This window comes from Mycteria americana, chromosome 2 (assembly GCF_035582795.1).
Source record: "Mycteria americana isolate JAX WOST 10 ecotype Jacksonville Zoo and Gardens chromosome 2, USCA_MyAme_1.0, whole genome shotgun sequence".
In the NCBI taxonomy this organism is placed as follows: domain Eukaryota; kingdom Metazoa; phylum Chordata; class Aves; order Ciconiiformes; family Ciconiidae; genus Mycteria; species Mycteria americana.
In genome coordinates this window covers 169,306,126-169,331,975 of record NC_134366.1, presented here as the reverse complement: position 1 = coordinate 169,331,975, position 25,850 = coordinate 169,306,126, and the positions used below count along the sequence as shown (strand labels likewise).

The 25,850-nt window shown below is 40.2% G+C and overlaps 1 protein-coding gene across 1 annotated transcript in view; it reads left to right on the top strand.

The window, feature by feature from the left end:
• The window catches only part of FAM135B (family with sequence similarity 135 member B), a 151,931-nt gene extending 126,660 nt beyond the window's left edge, over window positions 1–25,271 (top strand). Inside the window, exons 8-19 of the mRNA XM_075495767.1 lie at window positions 1,082–1,131; window positions 4,604–4,759; window positions 6,882–6,955; window positions 10,389–10,543; window positions 11,629–13,702; window positions 15,458–15,624; window positions 16,884–16,975; window positions 19,609–19,706; window positions 20,048–20,199; window positions 21,014–21,124; window positions 23,610–23,723; window positions 25,066–25,271. Coding sequence (XP_075351882.1) covers window positions 1,082–1,131; window positions 4,604–4,759; window positions 6,882–6,955; window positions 10,389–10,543; window positions 11,629–13,702; window positions 15,458–15,624; window positions 16,884–16,975; window positions 19,609–19,706; window positions 20,048–20,199; window positions 21,014–21,124; window positions 23,610–23,723; window positions 25,066–25,271 — 3,449 coding nt within the window. The remainder of the gene's footprint in view (window positions 1–1,081; window positions 1,132–4,603; window positions 4,760–6,881; window positions 6,956–10,388; window positions 10,544–11,628; window positions 13,703–15,457; window positions 15,625–16,883; window positions 16,976–19,608; window positions 19,707–20,047; window positions 20,200–21,013; window positions 21,125–23,609; window positions 23,724–25,065) is intronic.
• The last annotated feature ends 579 nt before the right edge of the window (window positions 25,272–25,850 follow it).

Here is a 25,850-nt window from a genome sequence, read left to right as displayed (position 1 = left end):
GTTATCTGACAAGTAGGGCTTTCTACCTTGGGTTGGCATGAACTGCACCTTGTACTTGCTCATTTTTCTCCACTGACCGGGGGAGAATGTAAATGGCACATTAAGTTAAAACATCTATATTGGACAGGTCAATCTCTTCAGAGGTTTCTAAAGATAGTTCAGATAAATCCACGACTATAAATCCCTGCAGACTTTCTTAATTCTTTTTTCTAGCTCCCTGAGTAGTATATTAAAAAAATAATAGCCTAGTTTAGACATTAAAAGTGGGAATGATTGTTTCCCAAATTTTACCAGCTGCGGATGGGTCTTTTCAAGGTGCTACCCATCTCAGTCTGTCCTTTCCCATTCCTTAATACTATTTAAGAAGAATCATTTGGGGATTGGGGAGGAGATTGTCCTGTTGGTTGTTCTGCTTTGTTTCTTTACGGATACTATTAGAAAGTTACGCATTGCAAAATCGAGCTGCCAAAGTTGGAGAGTTGATTTATGTCCTCCTTTGCCTTATAGTCTGTGGTGCATTTAAAGCGGAAAGTCCCTGTGCTGGATTCTCTCAGGACTGTATCAAAGCACTGCTGCTTGCTGTAGGAGTGGAGAGGTACTTCACGTTCCACAAGGCAGTACATGAGATGCCTAATCTTTTACTAGTCAGACACTTGGTATCACTTACACAGTCCTGTGTAGCACAATGGGGAGAACCATTTCTTGCACGTCATTTGCTCAGACTTCGCAATGGTAAGATTTTGCATTCAGTTCTGGAGTTGGCCATAAATACCAAAGGCTAATAAGCAAACTTCTAGTAAAAGAGAGGGTAGACAAAGAAAAGAAAAATTCTGTTGACAAAACATGAATGGCAAAAACATTCCAGAACTTCTTCAGGTTTAGTGATCCAGGTTACACGACCAGAAGTTGTACCTGCACCAGTACAAGATGGGTTGTGGAGTGCCCACATCCAAACAGAAACTTGTCTGTCGGGGAAGAATATCAAATGACGTATTTCTCACATGAATAAACAGCAGAACATTAACATTTCACATCTACTTGTTCTCAAACCTGATCTCTTTCTTTGTGTTTTTTTCCCTAGAGGAGCTATCTGTGGAAGAGATGTTATCTCAGCTTTGTACGGAGCTGCAGGTATTTTCTTCAACAGAATCTGGCCATACATTTTTCAAGTCCATTTTTCAAGCACACTGAGACAGCCCAGTCATGTATCAGATCGGGGAGAAAGGGAATTTGGTGCCTTCAGAAAGTTTGTTGAATGTTTCTCTTCAACCAACAATTTCACATAATTTTGATTAGTTACTTACAAGATGTTTCTGTCACTTTTAAGAAGTCACTAGCTGAATTGCTTTAACATCCTTCAGTGAGCCTAGCCCTGAGTATCAGAGTGTGCAGAAAAAAATTATTTGGGGGTAGGTTGCAATTACAGCTTTTATGCTGACAGGAGAAGAGATACTTTGGCAGGTTGTACAACTGTATCTTTTCTAATAAAAATGCCTAAATGTGTAGGGAGGCTCATGGGAGGAAAAAAGTTATTTGGCACAGAAGTGACTGAACTACTCTCTTGAACTTGCTTCTGCCATGTTTATTTCAAGTGAGACACAGACAAGTCATCAAGGGTGCCAGGAAGAAATGCAAGTGTCAGCTGATCACTGGGGAAAATGCTTTATAATCAGAGATTTAATAAATTTATTTGCTCAGTTTATTAACAGGAGGGATAGCACAGGGAAGAATGACAAAACAATTAATGGAGGGAAGCTGAAGCCAAACCAAATTGGAAGTACATTCACACTCCAGTTACCAATGGTGGGCTAATGTTTGTCAGCTATGGGTGAAAAATGTTTGAAATGGAAAATGTCTTCATTTTAAGACATGACTTGAATACTTTGCAAGAAATCTGATTTCATATAAATTTGATTTAAAGAAACATAAGTTATTGGGCTCAGCTCTACTAGATTTAGAAGCTGTAAGGGTATAGGAGGTCAGACAACACAATCTAGAGTCTCCTTTGGACTTATATTCTATGAGTCTGGGAAAGTCCAAATTGGCTTGGCATACATCAGAAAATGCCAGCATTAATTTCTCTCTATTTTCTAATTTCTGTCCAATTCTTGTTCTCCCAAAAAGCTTATTGACTTGTTTTGCATGGCAATATTAATAAAGCCAGACTGCTTTGACTGTTGTCTGAAAGCTGCTGGGAACAGCATAGCAACAGATAGGTGAACACAACAGCTAGAACAGCTAGTTCTCTGGGGTATTATAAAAACTTTGGTTTTCCTGTATGCCATGAAAACGTTCGGCCTTAGCACCCTGGGATGATAGTTTTCTGTCCATCGATGCATAATATAATGATAAAGACAGTGAATTTGCAGAGACTCTCAAGACGTAAATGTTGAGATCTTGTACACTATTGGTGGGACATAGGCACAGCATTGATCATCACTGCAGGGTAAGTGCTGAAGTCATATGTACCCCTGTATGGTCTACAGATTAGTATTGGCAATGCTCTCCCAGTGTTTTGCCTCTAGGAGTATGTGAATTGAAACCATTTCTTTTCAGCAGAATATACAAAAACCAGTCATTTATAAAGGAAGAAAATGCTGTTAAAAACCATACAGAGAGAAGCCTGTGATGTTAGTCTCCCATTACTACTGTGTTACCAGAGCCAGGTCCATTTTTTAAATTAAATACAAACAAAAGAAGAAAAAAGAGTGAGTTTAACCCGCCATAGCTTTGTATTCAAGCCAAGAACACAGCAGATACTCAATGCAGGAGAAAGTAGGAAGGAAATATTATTTTAATTGTGTAATTTATTTGTAAACAAACAAGCAAAAATAACTCCTCAAAAAAACCTTCTGATTTGTTTTGCATGATAGTATTGTTAAAGCCAGACTACCCTGCGTGGGGTTTGAAAGGTGCAGTCACAGGGAACAGCCCAGCAGCAGCTATGCGAATGGAGTAGCTAGAGACACATTTAGTGATCATTTTAATTGCTGGGTTTTGCTCTGAGGAACTGAGTCCCTGGAATTTGACCTGTGTTGCTAGTGTTGCTAAGCTCTTGTCCCGTGTGTGGCAGTGCAGTAAGACTCTCAATTAGACGTAGGCATTGTCTTTTCTTTCCTTCCTTCCTTCCTTCCTTCCTTCCTTCCTTCCTTCCTTCCTTCCTTCCTTCCTTCCTTCCTTCCTTCCTTCCTTCCTTCTTCCTTCCTTCCTTCCTTCCTCCATCCCTTCCTTCCTTCCTGTCTAATATGTTCAAAAGGTTAAGAACCAATAGAATAGAAAAATAGCCATCATACACCTATTCCTAGTATGGTTTGCATTAATAATGCATCTTCTTTGAAGACTATGCTTTCAGTTTATGATATAAGAGGCGGCTTACTGACTAAATAAAAAGAAAAAATTACATACAGCATATAAAATTAAGTGTAGTAAGGTAGTGCCCTGACACTGCAAAATGTTTGGGCAGGATCTTTTGTCTACCAGTATCTCCCTGATTTTTCCAGTACCAGAACAGGTACTGGAGCTTGTGTCATTTTGGACAAGTTGTTAAAACAGAATAGCACCCAAACAATGTAAACTCAGTGACAATATCTATGCCATCCACACATGCATTTTCTCCTTTTCTCTCTCTGTCACACAGACAATTTGCTTTTAAACATAGCTTAGTTTGCAGTGCCACCAATCTGGAAACTACCTGCCTAATAAAATGTGAAAAATAACTAGGCTTTCAACTAGACTGCAGTCCTAATCAAAAAAAGACCTGGCCAAGAACAGACAAGCGATTCCTCTGGTATTATTTCTGGATTATTTCTGGTAGTATTACTGGTTTCATGGAAGCACGTAGTGACCCTAGGAATAGAGGAAGGCTCAGTTCTGTACTCTTTGTGTCAAAACACGGAGGTAAAATTCAATGGCTCTCTCTTGTTAAAGAAACTGTGAAACCAGGGAGATTGATATGCAGAGACTTTGCTGCTGACATTCACTTCCTGGGCTGCAGAGCTTTAGTGCAGAATTGCAGCCTAGAGCTGGAGAGCACGGAGGGCCCCAGTGTGTCCTAGTGTGGGAGAGAAGCAACAGCAGACTCTGGGATGTCTGTTTTCATCATGTGTTGAGGACACAGTGTTTTGGTTTGGGGTTTGTTGTTCGTTCCACTCCTCCCCCCCCCCATCACCCATCTGGTATCCTAAGTGTGACATGGCTGAGAAGGCTTCTTTTGCGATCTGAAAGGAGATGATGGGCCATGGTTTATTATTTCAGAGCATCCAGCACCATCTGGTGGATAATTTGGAATCCACTTTGATTTTTTTTTCCCCCCAGTTACTACATCTGCAGTACAGTGTCCACAAAAATTGAGGCTGTTCCCACTTCATGCTCTCCAGTTGTGTAGCTGAGACCCTTTGCACTAAAATATGTGTCTTTTAAAGAGTAAAAGCAAATGTCTCACCAGCTTCATTTGGGGTAAAATAACTGAAAATAGTAGCTTTAATAATAATTCTAAATCAAGAGGAATTTTGTTGTTGTTGTTGTCCCTAAGAGGACTTAATCTAACATACTAACTGATTTTCCTTCATGACACTGTCTTGATATTAAATGTTCTCTCCACCAGCTGCTGAGCAATCCAGAGAAGATAGCAGAGCAGATAAGCAAGGACCTTGCCTGGCTTTGCTCTCACCTCCTGGCCCTGTGGACCCAGTTCCTGGAGGTGGCAACGCTCCATCCAGAAGTCACAGCTTATCTGACTCAGGAACATCACATGCTAAGGGTAACGTTAATAATTTAAAAGCAAGTTCAGTAATGGTAACCTCCTAATAGACATTAATGATTTATCTGGACATATATTCCCAATACTCTTCTGCCCATATGAGTATTTACTTGAAATGGGGTGAGCAGGACAAGAGGTGAAGCCCAGGATTTGAAATTACAGATTTCAGTTGCTGGAATGAAGGCTGTTGCTTTTATGGGACCCAGGATCCTGTGTAAAATAAGTACACTTCGAACACCAGAATCAGACATGGAACGGGAGGTGGGTAGGAAGAGGTAGATATCGCCTGTACTTGCTAGATATCAATAAATCATAAACATTTGTTTTAAAAAGTACAAACATCACAATGACAAATACCCAAAAAGATGATTTTACCTCAACTTCTTTCACAAAACTACCATGAGGAACATAGATTTGTTCTCTTCACTATGTCACATATATATATATATATAGCTATTTCTCACCTTTCTCCTAGTGAGGTGCACACAACAAAATATTAATATTGTTCATGTGGAAATTGCTCCTTGTACTTGATAATAAAGAAGGCACAAAAGCGCTTGCCTTTTGAGCTAACTTTGTCAGATCTATTTATCTGATTAGTTCAGCAAGTGCTGTGTCTTCCATTAGGACGTTTTTTGGTTATTGAGCAGACATCAGTTCAGTACATCACCTGAGCTGAACTCATAGTCTGATCTAATCGTTAGAGTAGGGACATAGAGAAAAGGGTAGGATTCACCTTGCTTAGCTTTAGGAGTCTACAGCGTAGGTTTTGACATATCAGCTTATGTTCTGGTTCCTGTCAAAGCCAGTGGAGGTCCAGTTACTCACCCAAGTGACCAGAACAACTCTCAGGTTGCTCTCCTCAAGAGCATGGTTGAGCTTGCAAAAAGGAGGCATACAATTCACAAAGAGGTGACTCAACGACTGATGTTGAGCCTCCCCTGGTTAGTTTCACTAGGTCTCCCTTGACTCTGAGAGGACCTGGGTGGCCTTCAGCTAAAGGACCCAACTCTGTATGCTCCCAGCTCCAGCAAGGTGAATCCCAGCCTGTGGTTTGTTTCAGCCTCGACTGACGCCGACTGCCTGCTTGACCTTTGGCAAATTACATACCTTTGTGTGCTTCAGTTCCTCCCCATATAAACTGTGTGTAATGATATTTTCCTAGCTCTGGAAAACAGTTTGAGAGCCTTAGATGAAAAGTCATACTATTAAGATACCGTCTTTTTGAAGGGATGTTAGTCCTTTTTTTAAAAAGGTCATTTGTTAAAGCACAGCTGGGCTTTAGGGAGATGCTGAGATGCTATGACGTACGCTTTTGACTGCCATTTTCTGACACAGTAACAGAGGTCACTTTTACAAATGTTATTAGTAATGTATGGGCTGCAGTTTAACAGCTTAGTACATTTGATTGCATATTATGCTTGATTCATTTAAACTCAAAGCTTATTCCAGGGCAGCTAGCAGCACTGAATTTTTTATAGCTTATTTCACACTCTGTGCTCTGCCAGCCACTTCAGATCTGTGGCTCTTTTGTAATTGATTATCAAACACTGAACAGATCTAATGTCCATGAAGAGATTTGAAGAGCTGTCATTTGTAAGTATCATGACATAGGCAGATGTATTTCTACCGTGATAGGGCTTATTCTCCTCTGGGCTGATAGATAAGACTTCCTTTACTCTCTTGGGAATCACTGTGGATGTTCCCATAGAAGAGATGATCAATTATGAATTGTTCTAATTTAGTAACTCACTCTGCTGCTATATAGTTTGCACCATGGGAAAGGAAGAAATCTTCCCCACTTTAGAATACAGGGGGAAATGGTAAGTTTGACAGCTTTTAGAAAAGCAGTGAGAAGATGCATGAAAGCAAATCTTGATTTACTGTCAAGGGACACTTCTTACCTTCCAGCAAAATACGCAACACCACCAGCTGCTTTGTGCTGGTCTGGGAAAGTGAAACAGAATTGAGCTCTTTGGTTTTTTTCTGTCACCAGAGTAGTGCAACGCAGATGGAGCATACTAAGGAATCTGGTCCTGACAGTCACTGTTCTGTTATTAGCCTGATTGTACTTAGCATGTTTCAGGAGATCTTAGGTTTAACTTCTGTGTTTTTCCCTCAGGTGAGGAGATTCTCAGAAGCCTTCTTCTACACCGAGCACCAGAAACTCGCTGTGCTCACGTTTCAGGAAGGCCTGTAAGTAACCCATTAACTCTCCCCTCTCACTGGAATGACTGAAAATGTAGTTTAAAAATTTTGCAATCAAGATTCAGGTCTTTTTCTGCTGGATATGGAGGAGTTTGGTTTGAGAGAAGTCACTGGGTCTGTTCTAGCTCCGTATTGTAAAACCATTGAAATCAGTGTCAAAAGTAAGTGACTCCAGTCAGGTCCCAGAAATTATCAATTTCAAGTTTTCTGTATTCTAGGGGTACGATGCAGGGGATCCTCTTTTCTCACCTCTCTTCTCAGTTGTAGTTGGGTGCATTTCTCTTCAGAGCATATCTCCACCAACACAACCAAGCTCAGGGCAGGCAGAAATATTTTTATATATCTTTCTTCAATTAACTTCCTAAACCCACTACACCAGATCCAGTACTGGTACTTTTAATGGCAAATAGCTGCTGACAAGCAACAAAAGCTTAACATTTAAAAATTTGCTTTTTACCATCCCTAATATACATTTTTGGGGGTAGGCAGTCATGGATTTCTTTTGGTGTTTAGTCCAGCCTTACTTCCTATGGCAGAAAGTATCTTTAAATGCAGACAGGAGCATTAAACAGCCAGTGCAAAGCTGTGGATGTTCACTAGATGCAGCAATAGAGGAAGGGAATGGCAATACCACCACATTAGCTGGAGGAACTGTGGGAGTGATGTGAGCTCAGGGTTTATAATTGACCGAGAATCAACAGTGCAAAACAGTCCAGGAAAATAAATGTTGCACTAGGCTGCATTCATAAAAATATGCTATAAAACACTGGCAAGGTAAGTATTTCCTTCTGCTTGACACTTTTTGCTTGGAACCAAGATGAGCAGTATGAAGAGCCAGTTTAAAGATACACCAGGGCAAATCCTGCCTTTAGTTTTAGCCAATGATCCCAAGTGGAGCACACGGATAATACTCAGGACCTGAACCCTGAAGGAAGAGTTCAAAGAAAGATGCTCAGATTTGAATTTCTGAGTAATGAGGGATGTCCGGACTATTTGTCCACTGAAATAGCCTGTCACCATGGGGGGACCACAGCATTACCAGTATGGAAAACCATCTTTCAGAAGGGGCTTAAAGGCCATGACATCAGGGCCTGGCATGATTATGAGGCTTAAGGGAGACATCTGCTTCTGACCTAGTGCAAATAAGAAAATTACTTTCTCAGAGCTGTCACTAGGGACATTAGGGCTGATTCAGTATTGATGGAAAGGACCATGACTTCATTAGTGGATGGGTTGTACAAGGCTACCTTGTTCTGCCAAATTAGAGCAGCACCATGGCTGCAGGGGCCCAGCTGTGCTCACTTAGTCCTCCCATGTCAGGTTTTAAGTGAGCTATATACAAGGAAAACCCCATGTCAAGACCCTGGGGTGAGGGCACAGACACTCACGGTGCCATTCAAGCAAATATAACCCTGCACAGCGGGAAGCCTAATTGCATGAAGTGCTTTATTTCTCCAGGCAGCCACAGAACTAGCCCATTTCCTATAGATAAACCTAACTTTTCCTCAGTGATTATCAAAGAGACTGAGTAAAAACCAGTAAAATAGTTTGCAAACTTTAAAAGTTGGTCTATGTAGTAAATTCGGTCTATACAGGCCTCATGGCAGAGTCACGTTTTCTTTTTGATTTTGCTAGATGATGTAGTTGGAAAAACAGTCTTGGCTGCCAGAGTATTATTAATGTTTTGGGTGGCAGAAAGCAGTATTAATTGGTTTCACAATTGATCTCCAAGTGAGATCAGCTCTCAGCATGCCACGTGCCGAGACCTCAAACTGTAACAGTTTTTTCCCCCAGTTCTTTCTTCCTTCTTGCCAGACAAGAGCTTTTTATTTGCCTCCCATACTGTTGTAAGTTCTGCATGCACCTACATGCCGGGCAGCATTTGACTGCTTAGACAGAAGAGGACACACCATTTCCAATAGGCTGGATATCACACAGGGTGGGACCCTCTAGCAGGTGACATATCCTCCCAATATTTTACAGAAAAAATATTTTTTCTCACACCATTCAACATCAGTGATTCATCTTTTGTGCCAGAGATTGGTCTCGAAGCAAGTTTAGGGTTTGGTTTTTTTTTTTTTTGCATGTGTTCTTTAGTAAAATTCTGATGCTATTAATTAATATGTCAGTGAGAACTTTATTATGGTGCTAAAAGTTAACTCTAAACACCCAGGTGTTGCTGCAGGCAAGAATGAGCAGTTAGCTGTTTGTGACTCCTGTCTGAGTCATGTTTTAGCAACAAATGACTTGTTTATCTCTGAGGAAAAAAGAACTAGCTTACAGGTAAGAGCAAATGATAGACAGCAACAATTACATTCTGAAGTTGGAGCTGATATGTCGTTCTGAACAAGTTATTTGTGTCTGGACATAGGAATCTTCCATGCTGGCATGAATTACAAACCTGCTGTTTGAGTTTTGCTTCATAATGTGTAACGTGTGTTTTTTCCAGTTAACTGTCACATGATGGTTACCTGCCTTTTGCCAATGATAATCTGAAATACTGCCATTGTACTGTCCTGTGTGATCTGCGCAGAACTGCTTTCAGCTGACCATCTATGAAAAGCTTGTTGCCTTCCTCTTCATTCCTTAGGATAAACAGACTAATTCATCAAAGAGTCAATAGAAACAAATGTTGTATTTGATGTCTTCGCCATTTTTTGAGGAAGATGCTTACATAGGAAAGCTCATCAGAACTAAAAATTATTATATTTATTATAGTTGAACCCACATTTGTTTACCAGTTTAATGTCACATTCACTGATGAAAGCCAGGTAGCATTTTACATGGCCCAAAAGATGGAAACAGACAGTTATTCTAGTTCTGCCAACAGGTAGTGGCTGAACTGATGTGTCTTAGCTCTTCCAGATGCATGCATATGTGAGATATTGCAGTGCTCTGAGGACTGGTGTAAGTGAGATAGAGGGCCTGCCACGCATCCTTCTTAGCCTTGTTTCTCCCTGTACTGCTCAACCAAATTTTTGATTATTGCTTCCTGCATCTGGGTTTTGAAACACTTGCCACAGCCAGAGTGACAGACCTCTTTTCCTGACTGGAAAGCCAGCTGAGGGACCCAGTCTCAGCCAGCTGCAGTGGCTCCTGGGAGGACAGCACTGAGTTATGGTAGCTAACAGGAGCCTGTGGCAGCAGCGGCTGGAACAATTGCAGAGAGACAGAGGTTTTGCAGTGAGGGAGTGTGCAAGTTGTGGGTATCTCTAACTGAGAGATAGAAATCAACTCCTGGGAAACCTCCTAGGAGCGGGGGGTACCCCCTCATCGTGTGGCACTGCCTCCTCTCCTTCCAAGCACATTGCCTCTGTCCATGGCCTACACATCCAGCTTTGCTGCCAGGCTTGCAGGAGTGATGGAGAAACAGCATGGTAACTACTCAAGCACTCGGTTTCTTTTGTACTTTTGCTGCCAGGATCCAAAGTCATGGACAGATTTCTACAGAAATTCGTAATTCGGAGTACTTCACCAGCATGCCCCCGCTTCCGGCAGAATGCCTCGACATAGACGGGGACTGGAACACTCTCCCAGTTATCTTTGAAGATAGGTACATGGATATGCCTTGCAAAGGTGAGTGAAACACCACAAGGTACAGCTTCATGAGGCAGCTTGAGCTGAGGGAGGTTCACTTCCCCAGCCCAAGGTAAGCAATCTCACATCCCTTGGGCTGACTCTGGCTTGGATCAGGGTGTGATCCACTACGTCATATAGCTGAATTCTTCTGTTTTCCCTAGTAGCAAACTAGAGGATTTCCCGTAGCTTCGTATTTTTCATTTTTAAAGTTGTTTAATTACAAGAGCTGGAGGCAAAATCTAGAAAGAAAACAAAATCTTTTGGATTTTTGTTACAGTACAAATTTAAAGGAAAAACAGCACTATGAATTTCATCCCCAGTGTGACATCTAGTGGTAAGCAAACTCAGAACAAAAAACACAATTTCAGCATAAAGCCCAACACTGTCCCTGAAAGGCAGCATTGCTTTCAAAAAAAATATTTTCCCCTTGAGTACCAAATCAAATTTTTAATTAAGAAATTATTTATTTCTGCAGATTTGTAGTAAGACCTCATAGCCCTCGGTTCCCTTTTGTTTTTACTCAACTATTAAGATTAGCAAGGAAGCAATATGTATTAATATTATAGATGATCATAGTCTAGTAAATGTGGCCTGTGGTCCAAAATTTCCACTCTGCCAGAATTATTAATCTGCCTAAATTTTGACAATGCTCATTACAGATATTTAAACTATTAACCTGGGTATTAAACTGACTCACAAGCAAGACCTATATTATGAACAATGTTGTATGACAGCACGAACACAAAGAAGTGTCAGTTTTGTTTCACTTATTTATGCTGTAAAAACTAGCAATTTAGATACAATTATACTGAGGAAAGTATATTTTATTGATATTGTTTTCTTTGGCCTAACTATAACTGTTTAGTGAGTATAACTCTAGTTAAATGTTAGTGAGTATAACTATAGTTAAATGCACTCTGGCATTTGCATTTGTAATATGCCTCTAATGTATGTATAATTTATACGATATAAATATACAGACTTTTTTAGGCCTTACAATCACTTTTCAAAGTCCCATATCATCTCGGAATAATTTGTTGTGCTCTTGCAGGTACTACTTCTTTTTTCTTTCTTTCTTTCAGATCGGAATTTGGAAGTTTTCCCAGATTTTGAGGTTCCTGCAAATACTCAAACGGATGTAATAGACGACAATGAAGATTTTGAATCAAATGATGCCACAGCAGTAATGAAAGGAGACTTTGGGAAAGGTACTCTGCTAATACACACAGATAGGATAAATGGGAATCCCTCCTGCATATATAGCGGTACTGAAGGTGCTGCTTATACAGCTAAGGGTTTAAACCAGCACTCCACATCTCAGGTATGTACAGCGAACAAAGAAGGCCAAAGGAAACCTGAAAATATTTTTGTTTCAAGTAAGGAAACTACTTCTGACTCAGAGCCAGGCAATACAGAATGCACATCAGAAGACTTTAAAACACCCAAGGAAGTTCTATTAAAAGACAATAGAATTGCGGCGGATGTTACCTATGGAGATAAGAAACCTAGCAATAAGGATTCCCACAAAAGTGAGCCCATGTTAATTGTCAGTGCTCAGTATGAGTGTGGAGCATGTGGAACTGATGGCTTGGAAGACAAGACTGAAATACATAAAATAGGTGAATCTAGTCATCCTGAGAATAATTTCACTTCATCTGAGCTTTCAGTGAATGAATTAACCAGTCTTGAAAAAACAGGAGATCCAGACACCAAGGCTCTGCTCCCTGTTTTGAAAGCTTTGCCCACACACAACTTTGAAGTGAAATGGTTCACAAAGGAGCAGCGAGGTGAGGAGTGTGAAGAATTTACCCTGATGTCAGGGGTTATAAAAAGATCCTCCTCTATAATATCTGATTCAGGCATTGAAAGCGAACCAAGTTCAGTGGCGTGGTCGGACGCTCGTAGCCGGGCACTGGAGCTGCCCAGCGATCGAGAGATCTTGCACCACTTGGTGCGAAGGCATGCCATCCACCGAAATTCCCTGGAGGGTGGCCACACAGAAAGCAATACCAGCTTGCCCAGTGGGATCCAAGCATCGCTCACATCCATCAGCTCTTTGCCCTTTGAGGAAGAAGAAAGGGAAGTGGAGCTTACCAAACTGACAAAATCTGTCTCAGCTCCTCAGATCAGTAGCCCAGAAGAGCCTGCAGAGGAGGTGGATATATCCAAACACAGTGAAGCAACCTCAGGAGATTCAGGAGGAAACTTTAAAAGTTGCATGGAAACAGAGGGTGGAGATGGAAAATTAATCGTGGACTTTTCTGAGTGCCAAATCACCACTGAAAGTGGACAACTAGAACCAAGAGGACATCCCAAGCCCGCCATCAAACACAGTAGCAGTAACACTGAGTTACAAGGGGAGGAGGAAAAGGAAGGTTTTCCAGAGACTTATTGTAGTTTGGAAAATGCAAGACCACCCATTTGTCCAAAGCAGCTCCGAGATAATGTCTCTGAGTGCCAGTCACTGGAGAGCAATGGTGAGTGCAGCTTAAAAACACCAAGGGCTTGTAATTACTTGGAAAAAAATATAGATAAGTTTGATACATGCATTGAGGATCCAAAGGATAAACTTAAGCCGGACAGTTTAAAAATACAACAAGGCTCTTACTCCAATAGCAGAATTTCAGGAGAGGAGAGTTTCTCACAAAGCATAAAGCTGGTACCAGATTTTTGCTATCCTGTTCCAGCTCCTTCAGAGACCTCAACTGAATTTGGCTCAATGCAAGGAGAGTGTGGTAGCTCTCTTGCTGATGAGAGTCCAGCAGTGTATGCAGAAATGAAGGGGTTACAAGAAATTGAGCTCAATGACTCACCTGCCTCAGCAGACCTTGCTGTAGGATCCTACCAGGCTGAATATCCTCAGGAACCCAACAGCCAAGAGCATAAACTGGTAGCTAATGGCACCGGGTTTCACTTGGCGACGACGGAGGGAGTAACCCTGGAAAGCAGAAAGGCTGTTGATGTGGTTAACCTGTCGGTCTCTTGCACAGCCACTTGTCTTCCCTTTTCTTCTGTGCTCAAAGAGACCCCTGCTGTGGTCGGCTTCTCTGCAAAGCAGGCTGCATTTCCCATCACGCGCCAGCCTCTGGGCTCTTTCGGAGTTGTCTCTTCTAATTCAAGTGAGATGGATGAAGAGACCAATGAAAGAATGCTGAAGTAAGCATGTCTAATTACTTTCTTCATTAACGTTACTCAATGCCAAGAGATCCTAACAAAGTTAAGGGTGCTAATACAGTAAGCATACCTTAAGCTTGCATTCAGAGACAGATGATGCCTGAGGAATTGCAGTATAAATAATCTGAATAGACAAATGATTTATATAGAATAAATAATCTAAATAGACAGGAAGGATGAAAACACAGAGAGACTGATTGTCAAAGACATGAGGTCCTTAATCCTCATGAAAAACAGTGGCATTTAGGTGTCTAAATAACCTTTAAGATCTGGCCCTCCTTCATGAACTCAAGTTTACCCAGACTTGAGTATTGATCCCAGATAGTCAGTTCACCGTGGTAGTGCCATAGCTTGTTTTTCTCTTCTGCTTAAATAGTTGCCCTCATTAGCTAAACTATGAAACAGGAGCACAGATTGGCTTGTAGGGTCTCAGCTTCAGCTTCTCAAACTGGAAAAATGGGAGAACTGCATCCTGGGTAGCTGGAGAAGAGGCATTATTTTATTTTCTTGCTTCATTGCCCATGGCAAAAGTGCCACATTGTGGCCTTGATGTCACAGTGGCCTATTTCACGGATCGACACACTAGCACATGTACACTTCTGTTATATTTTGGTGTCTCTGCTGTGCTGAGGGAAAACAGTAGAATAGGAATTTCTTAACCCATTCAGCTGCCCAAAATGTTGGCTGTCTGCATGTGCATTCATTTGTGACCCAAGGCTTTATTTTTATTTTTTTGAAAGCATCTTGAGGTTCTTTTTATAGACCCTGCTGTAAGTCTTGCTTAATCTAAGAACAAAATTTGTTCCTTCTTTGTGAAGCAAAATATTTAAGCTTGTATTCATGCCCATGAATCCAGGGTCTCCAGGTCCATGGCCTGAACGTTAGATTTTTCATTCTTGTGTCCCTTTAGAGTCAGTAGGGCTGAAGTAAGTACTTGCTCACCATTATATCAAGTGGCCTTAAGCTATCCCCAAGATTTAAAGGTTTATATCTCCTAAACTGGTCCATCCCAGTTTTCTACCTAATTCTATGCTTATGTTGTGATTATTAATTCCTAAAAGCTCTGTAAAAGTTTTGCTAAGTCAAAAAGCCACTGAAGAGTTTGGCACCTTCAGCCAGAAGAATGCTTCAGGGTGACTTCATGTGTCAAATTTTAGGCCTTGAGTAGGAAAGGGGCTAGCTTAATTCTTTCAGCACTGAGCTGCTCTTCCTCTTAGCTATTATGTTTTCAAAAGAACCCGAAACCAAACCAAACAAAATATCTACCATATCTACCATAACTACCTCGTGCATCTTTTAACTCCACAGTCTGAGGAATGGGGACAACACCTTCTACCTGCTTATAAACGCATCTGATGCTAGCAAAATTATACATTTTGCATTTCAGTATCTATAAGGTTGATGACATTGTTAAGATGCAAAATTGCTAATTCTGTATCTTAGTCTCATTGTTATGGTCCACCAGAAAATTATTTTTTGTAAATCCTTCATTCCTCTAGCAGGTGTGAGATGCTAATGGGCTTTAGCTATTCTGTGTATGTAGCCAAATCACTCAGAAACAGATTTTCTTCCCTGCATCCTGATTTTTCTCAATCAGAATAGATAAGGAATAGTATCCAGGTCTCTACGTGAAAGCTGCATACGTAACTTCTTGCAAATACTAGCCTCCTTGTTTCTAGTTTGAAGGTTTGTTGTTGAACACCCAGTTCTATTATGATTAATTAATGTATTCTCCAGTTTTTATCAGGCCAAAGAAAAATTTAAAAAAGAAATGAAGATTGAAGGATTTCTGTACAGTGACTTATCTGTACTAGCTTCTGATATCCCATATTTTCCACCAGAGGAAGAGGAAGAAAATTTGGAAGATGGAATTCACCTGGTTGTCTGTGTCCATGGACTGGATGGTAAGGCCAGGAGGAATTGCTGTTTGCAGATCATTTTGGTGTAAACAAAAAAAAGGGCAGATGTTCAGCAAGTATAAAAGAACGGAGAGTCTAAGGAAAGTATTTATCTTAGCCAAGTCTCTAGTCCATATTATGTTATTCAGTCCATTGTAATAAAGGATCTAGGAGAATATTCAATATTTGCTCTAATAAATGGGTGCTGCAACTTTTTTTGTTGTTGTTTAAACAGAATTCTACACCAAGGTACATCAGTCCTTCTGTGTACAGGAGGAGTGCATTACAGTAACTCTTCTTGTCTTTCTGCAGATGCCTGGTTGTTTTGCAGTATGTCACCAGGATGAAAACATTATTTAAACCTCCCCAGCACTGTTATAGGGTAGATACTGGCCGCCTTTGGAAAGTGAGAGAATAAAAATCATTATTCACTGTAGAGGAAGCATGGCCTGGATTTTTTTTACATATTTGCTTTCTAAGCAGTAAACAGATATGTTAAACTTGAAACTTCTCTTGACAAATTATTGGTATCAATGGGGAAGTTTTAGATGTTAACCTTGAAACTATAGAGAAGGAGGGGTAGAGACTCTGAAATCTCAGGCATTCTCAGAAAGGTGGAAAACAAACACTTGCTGGCTTGAGCGAGGACCATTTGCCATTCAATATCTCAGTGGTAGTCATGTCCTTCTCATGAGGTGGAGGCACCTCCTTTTCCAACAAAACATTTCAGAAGACTTTGGAATATCCTAGTATGAAGTGGGGCATCTCCCAAAATACTAGGAGCCTGACGCTATTTCAGCACCATGTCTAATTGTGAATACACAGAGGCAGGTTACTCTGCGTCTGAAGGTACAGCCCTATACCCCAGCACATGTGCTGAGGTCCCTGGCAGGGCTGCAGTGTCCCCTGGGAGCCTCACCAGCTGTGAAGGTGGAAGGACAGACCTCAGCTTTTTGTTTTTTTGTCTTACTTCTGCTGTTCAGCAGATAGGGGACAGAGTTATTCTGGGCCTGATCTTTGCCCTTTCTTCCCCACCATTTATGCAGTCTCCAGCAGCAGGAGGTGAGGTCCAGCCCCACTTTGTGCAGGCTGTGGGTATTCTTGCTGTTTCAATGCATGATCCTACAGTGTAGTGAGCTGTTTTAGCAGCACTTAGGAAGAGCTCCCTCGTGTCAAGGTTTACAGGAAGATGAACGTATTAAATTGACTCCAGATTAGTTATTTTTCTGTTGAATTACACCTTATAAAGTACCATTTATTTCTAGGTAACAGTGCAGATCTGCGGCTGGTAAAGACTTTTATAGAACTGGGACTCCCTGACGGAAAACTGGACTTCCTAATGTCTGAAAGAAATCAGGTAGTATAGAGCTAATTTCTGTCTTCCTTTAGATCTGCTACAAGCTGTTGACATTGCTGAAACAGGGCCTTCACCAAAGCCTTCTCACCAGCTGAATGAAGCAAAAGCACTGGGGGATTCAGGGAATTCTATGTAGTATTTAGTTCAAAGGCCTGGTCCTGTTCCTGTCTAATTTGATAGGGTGTTGAAACCCACCAGAAAATATTCCTAGCATTAAAGTCAAAGACAATGACATTAGTACTTATAGGACTAGACCTTAGAAGGAGAAAATTGATTTATTCTGTCAGTTTGCAAACTTAGAAGCCTGGTGCCTCTGCCTGTTGGATGCCAGGCAACACAGTACCGACAGAAAGCAGCAAGTTTAGTGATGCTAAATTCTCTGGAGGCTGTGGAATATCCAGCAGGTGTTATCGGCTTCCTTTGCTGCATCAGCCATTGCTTCTCATGTTGCAAAGTTTGCGAGATGTATTTCCTTGAATGATAAAGAAACGTCTTCCAGAAAAATTCATTGCAAGCCTAGGCAGAGAAACAGAAATTAATTCTTTGCTTTGCTCTGCAATGAACACATAATTATGACACAGAGGCCTACCTTTATGCACAAGATAAGGATTTCCAGTGCCCAGTTAGAAATCTTATTCTGATTTATGAGCAGCTGAGAACCTTGAGTCAAAACTTTTCAACCTTCTTTGTTCAACAGCTTTTATATTTTGAAGTGGCCAGTTGGTGTTAGTCTGTGAACTTGCCACCTTCCAGTGCACATCTCTGTCAGCAGCAGACCTGCACAGTAAACGTAAGCGAGATAAAAATAATGAGGAGACCACTTCAGACTTGCATCAAAGCCTCTTCTCATGTTTTCAGAGAATGAAACATCTTACGACATCTCTATTTAACATTATCCAGAGCCCGTAACAGGAACTTTTAGTGCTTTTATAGTCTGGGAAGGTGAGGAAGTTTCCATGGCACTGGAAATAGAACCTGTGTGGTTTGAAGACTATTTGGATGCTGTAAAGCATCCTGTCACCCTTTTTTCCCTGCTCTGAGAACCACACTGAAAATGACCAAGAAATCAGTTGTTTAGCTGAAGTTTGCCTTATAGAAGAAAACACAAATCACTTTTTTTAGGCATCATTTGTGATACATTTGACAAGCTCAATTAGACTGAGAAGTTACTAAAGAATGGAGATATAACCAGGTGAAATATGACGCTTGAAGTGTTTTGTTTATGATTAATGTTCAGGCTGATATTCTTCTGCTTTTAAACAACCTGAAAGACTTGGGATAATGAGCCTAGGAGGAAATCATTAATTATCAATGCAGACAAAATGAACAGGCAGAAGGTTAGTGGACTGTTTGTAGTTGTGAGAATATTTATTTTGAGGCCGAACCACAAAGTGAATATGCTCATGTTTTCCTTTGCAAGAGCTGCAATTAGCCAGATGAGTTGTGTCACAAAAGCATTAATTACTGACATGTTTGCTCTGAATAGCTGTTCCAACATTTGATGATTGTTTTTGTGGCATCTCATTAGTTACGAATTTGATTTAAAGTCCTGTTGGATTGCCAAATGACACAATTCTGAATAAGATCTGCCTGCAATCGTATAGACTGGACAATATATTATTTATTTTATTGTATCACAACTGGCAGTACTGTTGCAAGCAACACATTGTTTGTCTTTCTCTAGCACTTATTCTCTTACTGATAACTGTTGAATAACAAACGCACAGCATGTCATTAAGATGGCCAAATAAGTTTGTGATTACGTCCTTAGCATCAGCATAACCCGTGTGTCAGTGTATAATGTTGTAAACTATTTTATCATAATAATCTGTTAAATCCTAAATGCCCAAAGCTTTTCTTCCAGGTACATAGTATGGTATCTACAGCAGCTGAGCATTAACAGTTCCCACCAGCGTCAAGTCAGGCTGCTTTAAGATCATACTTATGACTTTGGAATCACTCAGCCTAATATTGGTAATCTTAATATTAATAAATTGTAGGTCCAGGTTTTTCCTATCATGACACATGCCAAAGTTAGAGGCACAGTTGGTAGAGAAAGAGAAGCAACCACAGGAGGTAATTTAATCCCCTTAAAATATGAATTGTCTTCTAGAGGGCCCTACTTCCATGCCCTACAAAGTGTGGGGTTACTCTAGTCCTAACTTGAATTCTCAGGTTGGGTTCTTGAAGCTAAAAGGCACAATATAGAGTCAAAGAGACATTTGAAAAAAGAAAATTTTGCCTTTCCTTACCTACGAGCTCACTGAGGACAGTGAATTTCCACATGGGCTTTAACGATAGCTATGTGACCCACACTGACCCATGGTATTGTTGTTACTGTTGAAGCTATGTGAGAAAGAAAATACTTGTCTTGAGTACGTTTGCAATATTAATTGGAAGCTATTTGTTAATAAACTGAAAGTGAAACTTCATTCCTCTGTTTTCAAGGGACAACTTCAATTTTTAGGGGACCTGGAGACTGAGAAAAATCCCCCCCCCTTCCCCTTTGAGCACGTATAAAGAAAATTTGGACTGGTTATTAGGTTTCTGCTTGCATTTTACTTTGAAAATAACATCAGTCTGCAATAAGTGCAATATATTTTAATTCACAAATTCATTCAATTTTTCACCAGACTGATACTTTTGCTGATTTTGATACAATGACTGACCGATTATTGGATGAAATTATTCAGCATATCCAGTTGTACAACCTCTCCATATCCCGAATAAGGTAAGTGTTCTGATAGTTAATAGTCTGTAACTATCAGACTATTAGACTGTATATCAGACTATAACAGTCATGTAACTGAGTTACATGAGCAACATTCAGTGAAATTAGCTTTTCCAAAAGCACCCCGTGTCAAAAGCCATTGAATCAGTGAGATGAATTTTTACATTGTTATAGATGGAAGAGTATCTACTAGGCTGAAAGAAAATGTGAAATGGTATCTAAAGGATGTTACTGAAAGCCCTGACAGATTCCCCTCAAGAGCAATTTATACCACCCTTATGTTTAATTTAAATAAAATACAAATGGTTTTTATGTTAATGTAATTCTTTCTTTCCCAACAGTTTTATTGGACATTCCCTTGGTAACGTCATCATTCGATCTGTACTAACTCGCCCCAGGTTTCGCTATTACCTCAACAAGTTACACACCTTCTTGTCCCTCTCTGGGCCTCACCTGGGAACCCTTTACAACAACAGTACTTTGGTTAGTACAGGTAAGAGTTGATGGGAAAGCTATGACTGGCTGCAGTCCATGGCAAAGTGCATGAGAGAGCAACACATGGAGGTAGAAATAAATCGTAAGAACATGACTTGTACGCTGAAGTTGTGGAAAATATTTGCTGAAGACTTCAAACCCACACAGAAAAAATTGCAATGAGAGGGGCTTTCAGTATCTACTACAAAGTCCAGCACAGTGCTCCCTGGAAAACCAAGGGTGTGCAGCAGTGAGGAATGACTTTGCTTCCACTGTATTCTACTTCTCTGTATACTGCCAATAAAGAGAGGTATCTCCATGGCTGAAGAAGACACAATGCTATGGGAATGGAATGGCCCACAGTTTAGCCTTACTGAGAGCTTATGCTACCATGACATAGATAATCATAGAATCATAGAATAGTTTGGGTTGGAAGGGACCTTTAAAGATCATTAGTTCTCCCCCCCTATAATGAGCAGGAACATCTTCAACTAGATCAGGTTGCTCAGAGCACTGTCCAACCTGACCTTGAATGTTTCCAGGGATGGGGCATCTAACCACCTCTCTGGGCAACCTGTTCCAGTGTTCCAGCACCCTCATCATAAAAAATTTCTTCCTTATATCTAGTCTGAATCTACCCTCTTTTAGTTTAAAACCATTACACCTATCCAGTGAGACCCTTAGACTTTTCTCCCCATTGTTTAACAATACAAGAGAAACAAAGACCTAATATTATTGAGTTACAGTGCTACCCTTACTGTAGGCACATGTCTTTAATCCCTTTGGTTGATGATTACAAACAGGATAAAAATGTGCACCGATTTTCATTCCAGGTCTATGGCTTATGCAGAAGTTGAAAAAGTCAGGGTCACTTTTGCAACTGACCTTCAGGGACAATGCGGATCTGCGCAAGTGTTTCCTCTATCAGCTCAGCCAAAAAACGGGTGAGTAGGGCTTGATGTGGTTGTGTAAATATCAAGGGCTATTCCAAAGGATTGTACTGGATTGCCATGCCTTTCAGAGAGTAAAGGAAATCTGCATTTTATTAATGATCTTTCTTTAAAAACTCTTGCTTTCAGGAAGGGCTGTCCTGTCTAAAATCTAATGTCTATTTTATCTATGCATTTTTTCTGTGCCAGTTATCGGTGAATATATTTGCCAAACTGTTAGCACCAAATAAGACCTCCATGCTGTAGTAAACATGCACCTAAGTTTATATTCTGCAAGCAAGAAATATCATTCTTGACAGGCCACCATTGCTCAATTTATGCTACTAGATGAAAATAATTTTTCCTTTTTTATTTTTTCTTAAGTTTAAGATCTCTTGTCTCTAGGAAATATGACTGTGAGATGAAAAGCAAATTTTATTCATGTCTATTGTGACACCTTTGTACTACAGAGAGAGATTTATGGCCTCACACTGGAAAAATGATGTCTAAATAGAGATCCTTTTACCCATTCCTTGGTCTGTCATGAATAAATGAAATAAATCACACTTTTCTTAAGAAAAGAAAGCAAGCATGATCCTTCTGTTCAAGCAAATGTTTTCTTTTAAGAGTTATTTTTAATATTGTGTATGAGCAAACTGGTGCTAAGTACATAGTCACAATGTAACTACTTGATATTTAATTTTTTTCTCATACTTTGGTACATTGCTAATAGGAAACAAAGACTATGTTAAGATGAATATAACCTCTTAATACTTAGTCTGACAGACCTAGAGCTGTTTCATGATTTTATGAACACATTACATGACATAATCAATGACGGGAAACTGCTGTATCTTGGCGTTATTTAAATTTCCTTGTTTGAATTTTCCCTTTGATTCCCTGGCTCTGATTTCTGTGGAGTACAGTTGATGTCTGCTTTACTACTGTCATGTTCAAATAAAATTGGGTCTACACAGGAAGCTCACATTGTAACTTCCCAAGCAAAGGATTCCCAAGCATGTGTTGTGAGTCAAAGCAATTCGTTCGTTGTTAGCTTGGTAGACTGGAGATCTAACAGGCTATAAACGAAGGTGTGGTCCCTGCAAAAGCAGAAAGCAGAAATTTAAATGTGAAGAGGGTTGTCTGTAAAGTCAGAATCATCCGGGTAGATGCTTAGGTGAAAAATCTGAAGAAGTAGGTAGGTCCACATGTGAACATACGAGCTGGCATACTGAGTCAAAATAGAGGTGCTCCTACTCTAGCACCCTGCTGCCAAAAGTAGTTGAAAGAACCTACAGAGGAAGAAATATCAGAAGCAGTGTTGTGCCTACTTTCCCAGATAACTCTTTAAGCCTCCAGCAATTTCTGACTTTCTTCTTAAAGTAGAAGTCCCTGCTACTTTGCAATCTCTTTAAATGTTCCTTGTGCTTGTTGTGAAAGAAAAAGTAAACATTATTCCCTATTGAACCTCTTCACATAAGATTTAGATATGGTAACACTCACAGTTACTTCTCCTACTTTTTACCTCAGACTGAAGCCACAAACTGAGTTGGTTTGATTGCACAAAAAGAAAATGATAGACAGCTTCAGCCAGGTTTAGAAAGGCAGCCAGAAGGACTCTTCTTTGTGGTGGTGATGGTCAACTTTTCTATGAAAATCTAGAAATCAAAGGACTTGGTTCTGGGCCCCTTTCCCATAAGGGGGAAGGAAAGATGAAGGTCAAACCCACAGCTCTTCTGTGTTCAGGATATTCTCTGGACTAGTAGACTAGATCATTTGTGTCCATCTTCCTACTTTTCTGCTGAATGTAGGTGATGGAGGGCTCAAGAGACCACAGACAGGGCAAACAGCAGGACCCTGTTTCCACAGCCCATCAGTGGCCCCATTGCCTCCAGGGAAGAGGGAGGATTCCTTGTTTCCAGTCCATGTACCAGCAGTGTGCATTTATCAAGGGACTGCTGAATGCAAGGACTGGATCCCAAGGCTCCCTCAACACTGATGTAATAGTAAGACATCATAGCACTGAAGCTGGTTCCTCTTCTCCTCCCTCTCTCTATTTTGTTTGAAAATTGTGCTAATTTGTTGTGGTTTTTTTTTTTAATGTGATCCCCATTCCTGTGAACACTTATTTATCCAAAACCACTCATTGACTGCAGTGGGGCTGTGCATGTGTTTCCAATGTTTAGAGGCATAAATATTTGCAAGATTAAGGTTTTAATCAAACACTTTTTTCAAACAGAGACAGTTCTTACTTTTTTTGTTGACATACAATTAACCTATATGAGTGTTGATAAGTAACAAATAGTTCACAGAAGGAGCAGAAATGGGTTTAAGCTATTATGAATCTTTCTAAGCTTGTATTGCATGTTTTAATTATTATAATCTATTTTGCACTGTAGATTTTCAAATGTGTTTGCACACGAAGTACACATGCTGACACTGTATGTATTTTCATTGCTGTGTATCATTATGATAAACGTATTTAATGCATTTGCCACAGGTCTTCAGTACTTTAAAAATGTTGTGTTAGTGGCCTCACCCCAAGACAGATATGTACCCTTTCATTCAGCAAGAATAGAAATGTGCAAAAATGCACTTAAGGACAGACACACAGGTATGTTTAAGATCCTTTCTGTATTTACAAAGCTGTTGAGGAATTCTGTTTTTGTGTAACTGAGGTGATTGCATTAGAAGGGTTTTTCATCAGCGTGATGAAAACTTACATGTTTATTTGATAAGGAAGAAAGTGTTCTCTTCCCACAGGAAATTACTGAAATCAATAAAAGAAGCTTTTTAAGAAGATCTTTGTCTGATGAAAACAAATTTCAATCAGGTCATAATCAAAGGTTTCTTACTGCTTCTTTCCCTTCCCTCTAATTTATTTTTTTTAAAGTGATGATAATAGAACTAGCTCTTGACAATGTTTTTCTGTATTCTACTGATTTACTAGTATTGTCTCACCTTTGTTTCACATAATGAAATCTCTCTCAGCACATCCAAAGTTGGGGGGGTTTCCCTTTGTTTTCAAAAGTGTTTGGATGATTGCCAAGTAATTTAAGGGACAGATCTGAAATCATATTGGTTTGTAATAAAATTTGTAAAGCACACCAGGTCTCATGCCATCAGAGGCCTAGCTGTCTTGTGAGCTCAGGCTGTGTATTGTCCCAAGTATTGCCTTTGTTATTAGCAGTCTCCCTCATTTATGACACGTTTCATGGCATCAGTCTGATACCACTTCCAGAAGCAATGTTCGTTGTAATTTCATACCCGTTTCACATGTGTGATTATCTAGAAATGGAGGTACTCTTTGAAAGTAGGAAGAGACATCCAGGCCCAATAATCAAAGTGGTTGCATTCATGCATCTTACCTAAATTACAGCTTTTTCTATCCTACCTCAGATATGAATTAAAAGGTAATTTTCTGACTCTCTCTTCCAGTGGTTGCTTCTGAGGGAGATGTTTGACCTAGCAGGAGCCAGATCTATATCCAGTGTAGATCATTTATGAGTACTAGTTTCCTCAACCATTATTTTTGCCCTATAAACTCCTCAACTATCTGTATGATGTCCTTCCTGCGTTCGATTCCCCAGAGAAACCCGAATGGTCCTCTAGGTCTTGCCAGTCCCTTTTGCATTTGAATTCACAGGCAGCGTGAGTCCAACCTTCTTCCGCTGAAGGAAACAAGCATTTCCTTTCACCACAGAGGAAATGAGACTAAATGCTGAGGAGTGTCCCACTCTTCATGCTAGCAGCTTCAGCAGATCACTTCAGATGCCAGGTGCCTCCATTAGATTAGCAACATCCTGGCACTTGGCAAATCTTTGAGATTTGCTATCTCTTGCAATTTGGCCTTGCTTCCATTTTCCTTCTCATTGCGACTGTAATTAAATGATACTGGAAGGAAAGGGGATGTGGCAGCTTTGGCATGTAGGTGTGACTTCTAAACTCTTTTGCAGGTCCTGTTTATGCAGAAATGATTAACAACCTGCTCCAGCCTTTGATTGGGGCGAAGGACTGCACTTTGATCAGACACAATGTGTTCCATGCTCTGCCAAACACCGCCAACACATTGATAGGCCGGGCTGCCCACATTGCCGTGCTGGACTCTGAACTTTTCCTGGAGAAGTTTTTCCTCGTGGCAGGACTCAACTACTTCAAATAGTGCCTGAAGTACGGAGTAACAGAGGCAAACCTTTTCATTGACTGGAGGAGAATCCTTTAGCCAAAAGAGTGCAGTGTTAGAAATGAGATCAGGTGGGACTTTCAGACTCTCCATTTCCATTTCTGTTTCAGAGAATAAAGTGCTATGGCTTTAAGGCATTCAAGCTTCCAAATATTGGTGCTTTTGGAAGAAATAAATATTCCTCTTTAGTTTCTATGTTCTTTGTCCGCATAAAGACATGAGCCACTTCGGAAGTACAGAATCAGAATAAGAAGTCAAATTCTCTAAATGTGATTGGACCAATATGATTCCCATTTCTCCTGAATATTAACCCAGGAGCTTGGCTGTCCTTGATTTAATGCTTATTTATGTATTAACAAAGCTATACATTTGTAGCACTTTTGGGGTAGCTAACATAAGAGGAAACAAGCTTATATGAACTCAGGTTAAAACTTTCTTTGTGATGAACTGAGAAGTCTGAAAAACGTTTATGAAAGTATCAATGTTTCCATTTGTTGAAAGAAAATATTTGGATGGTTCCATTACTGGTAATAATCTGTAACATACGTACATTCAAAT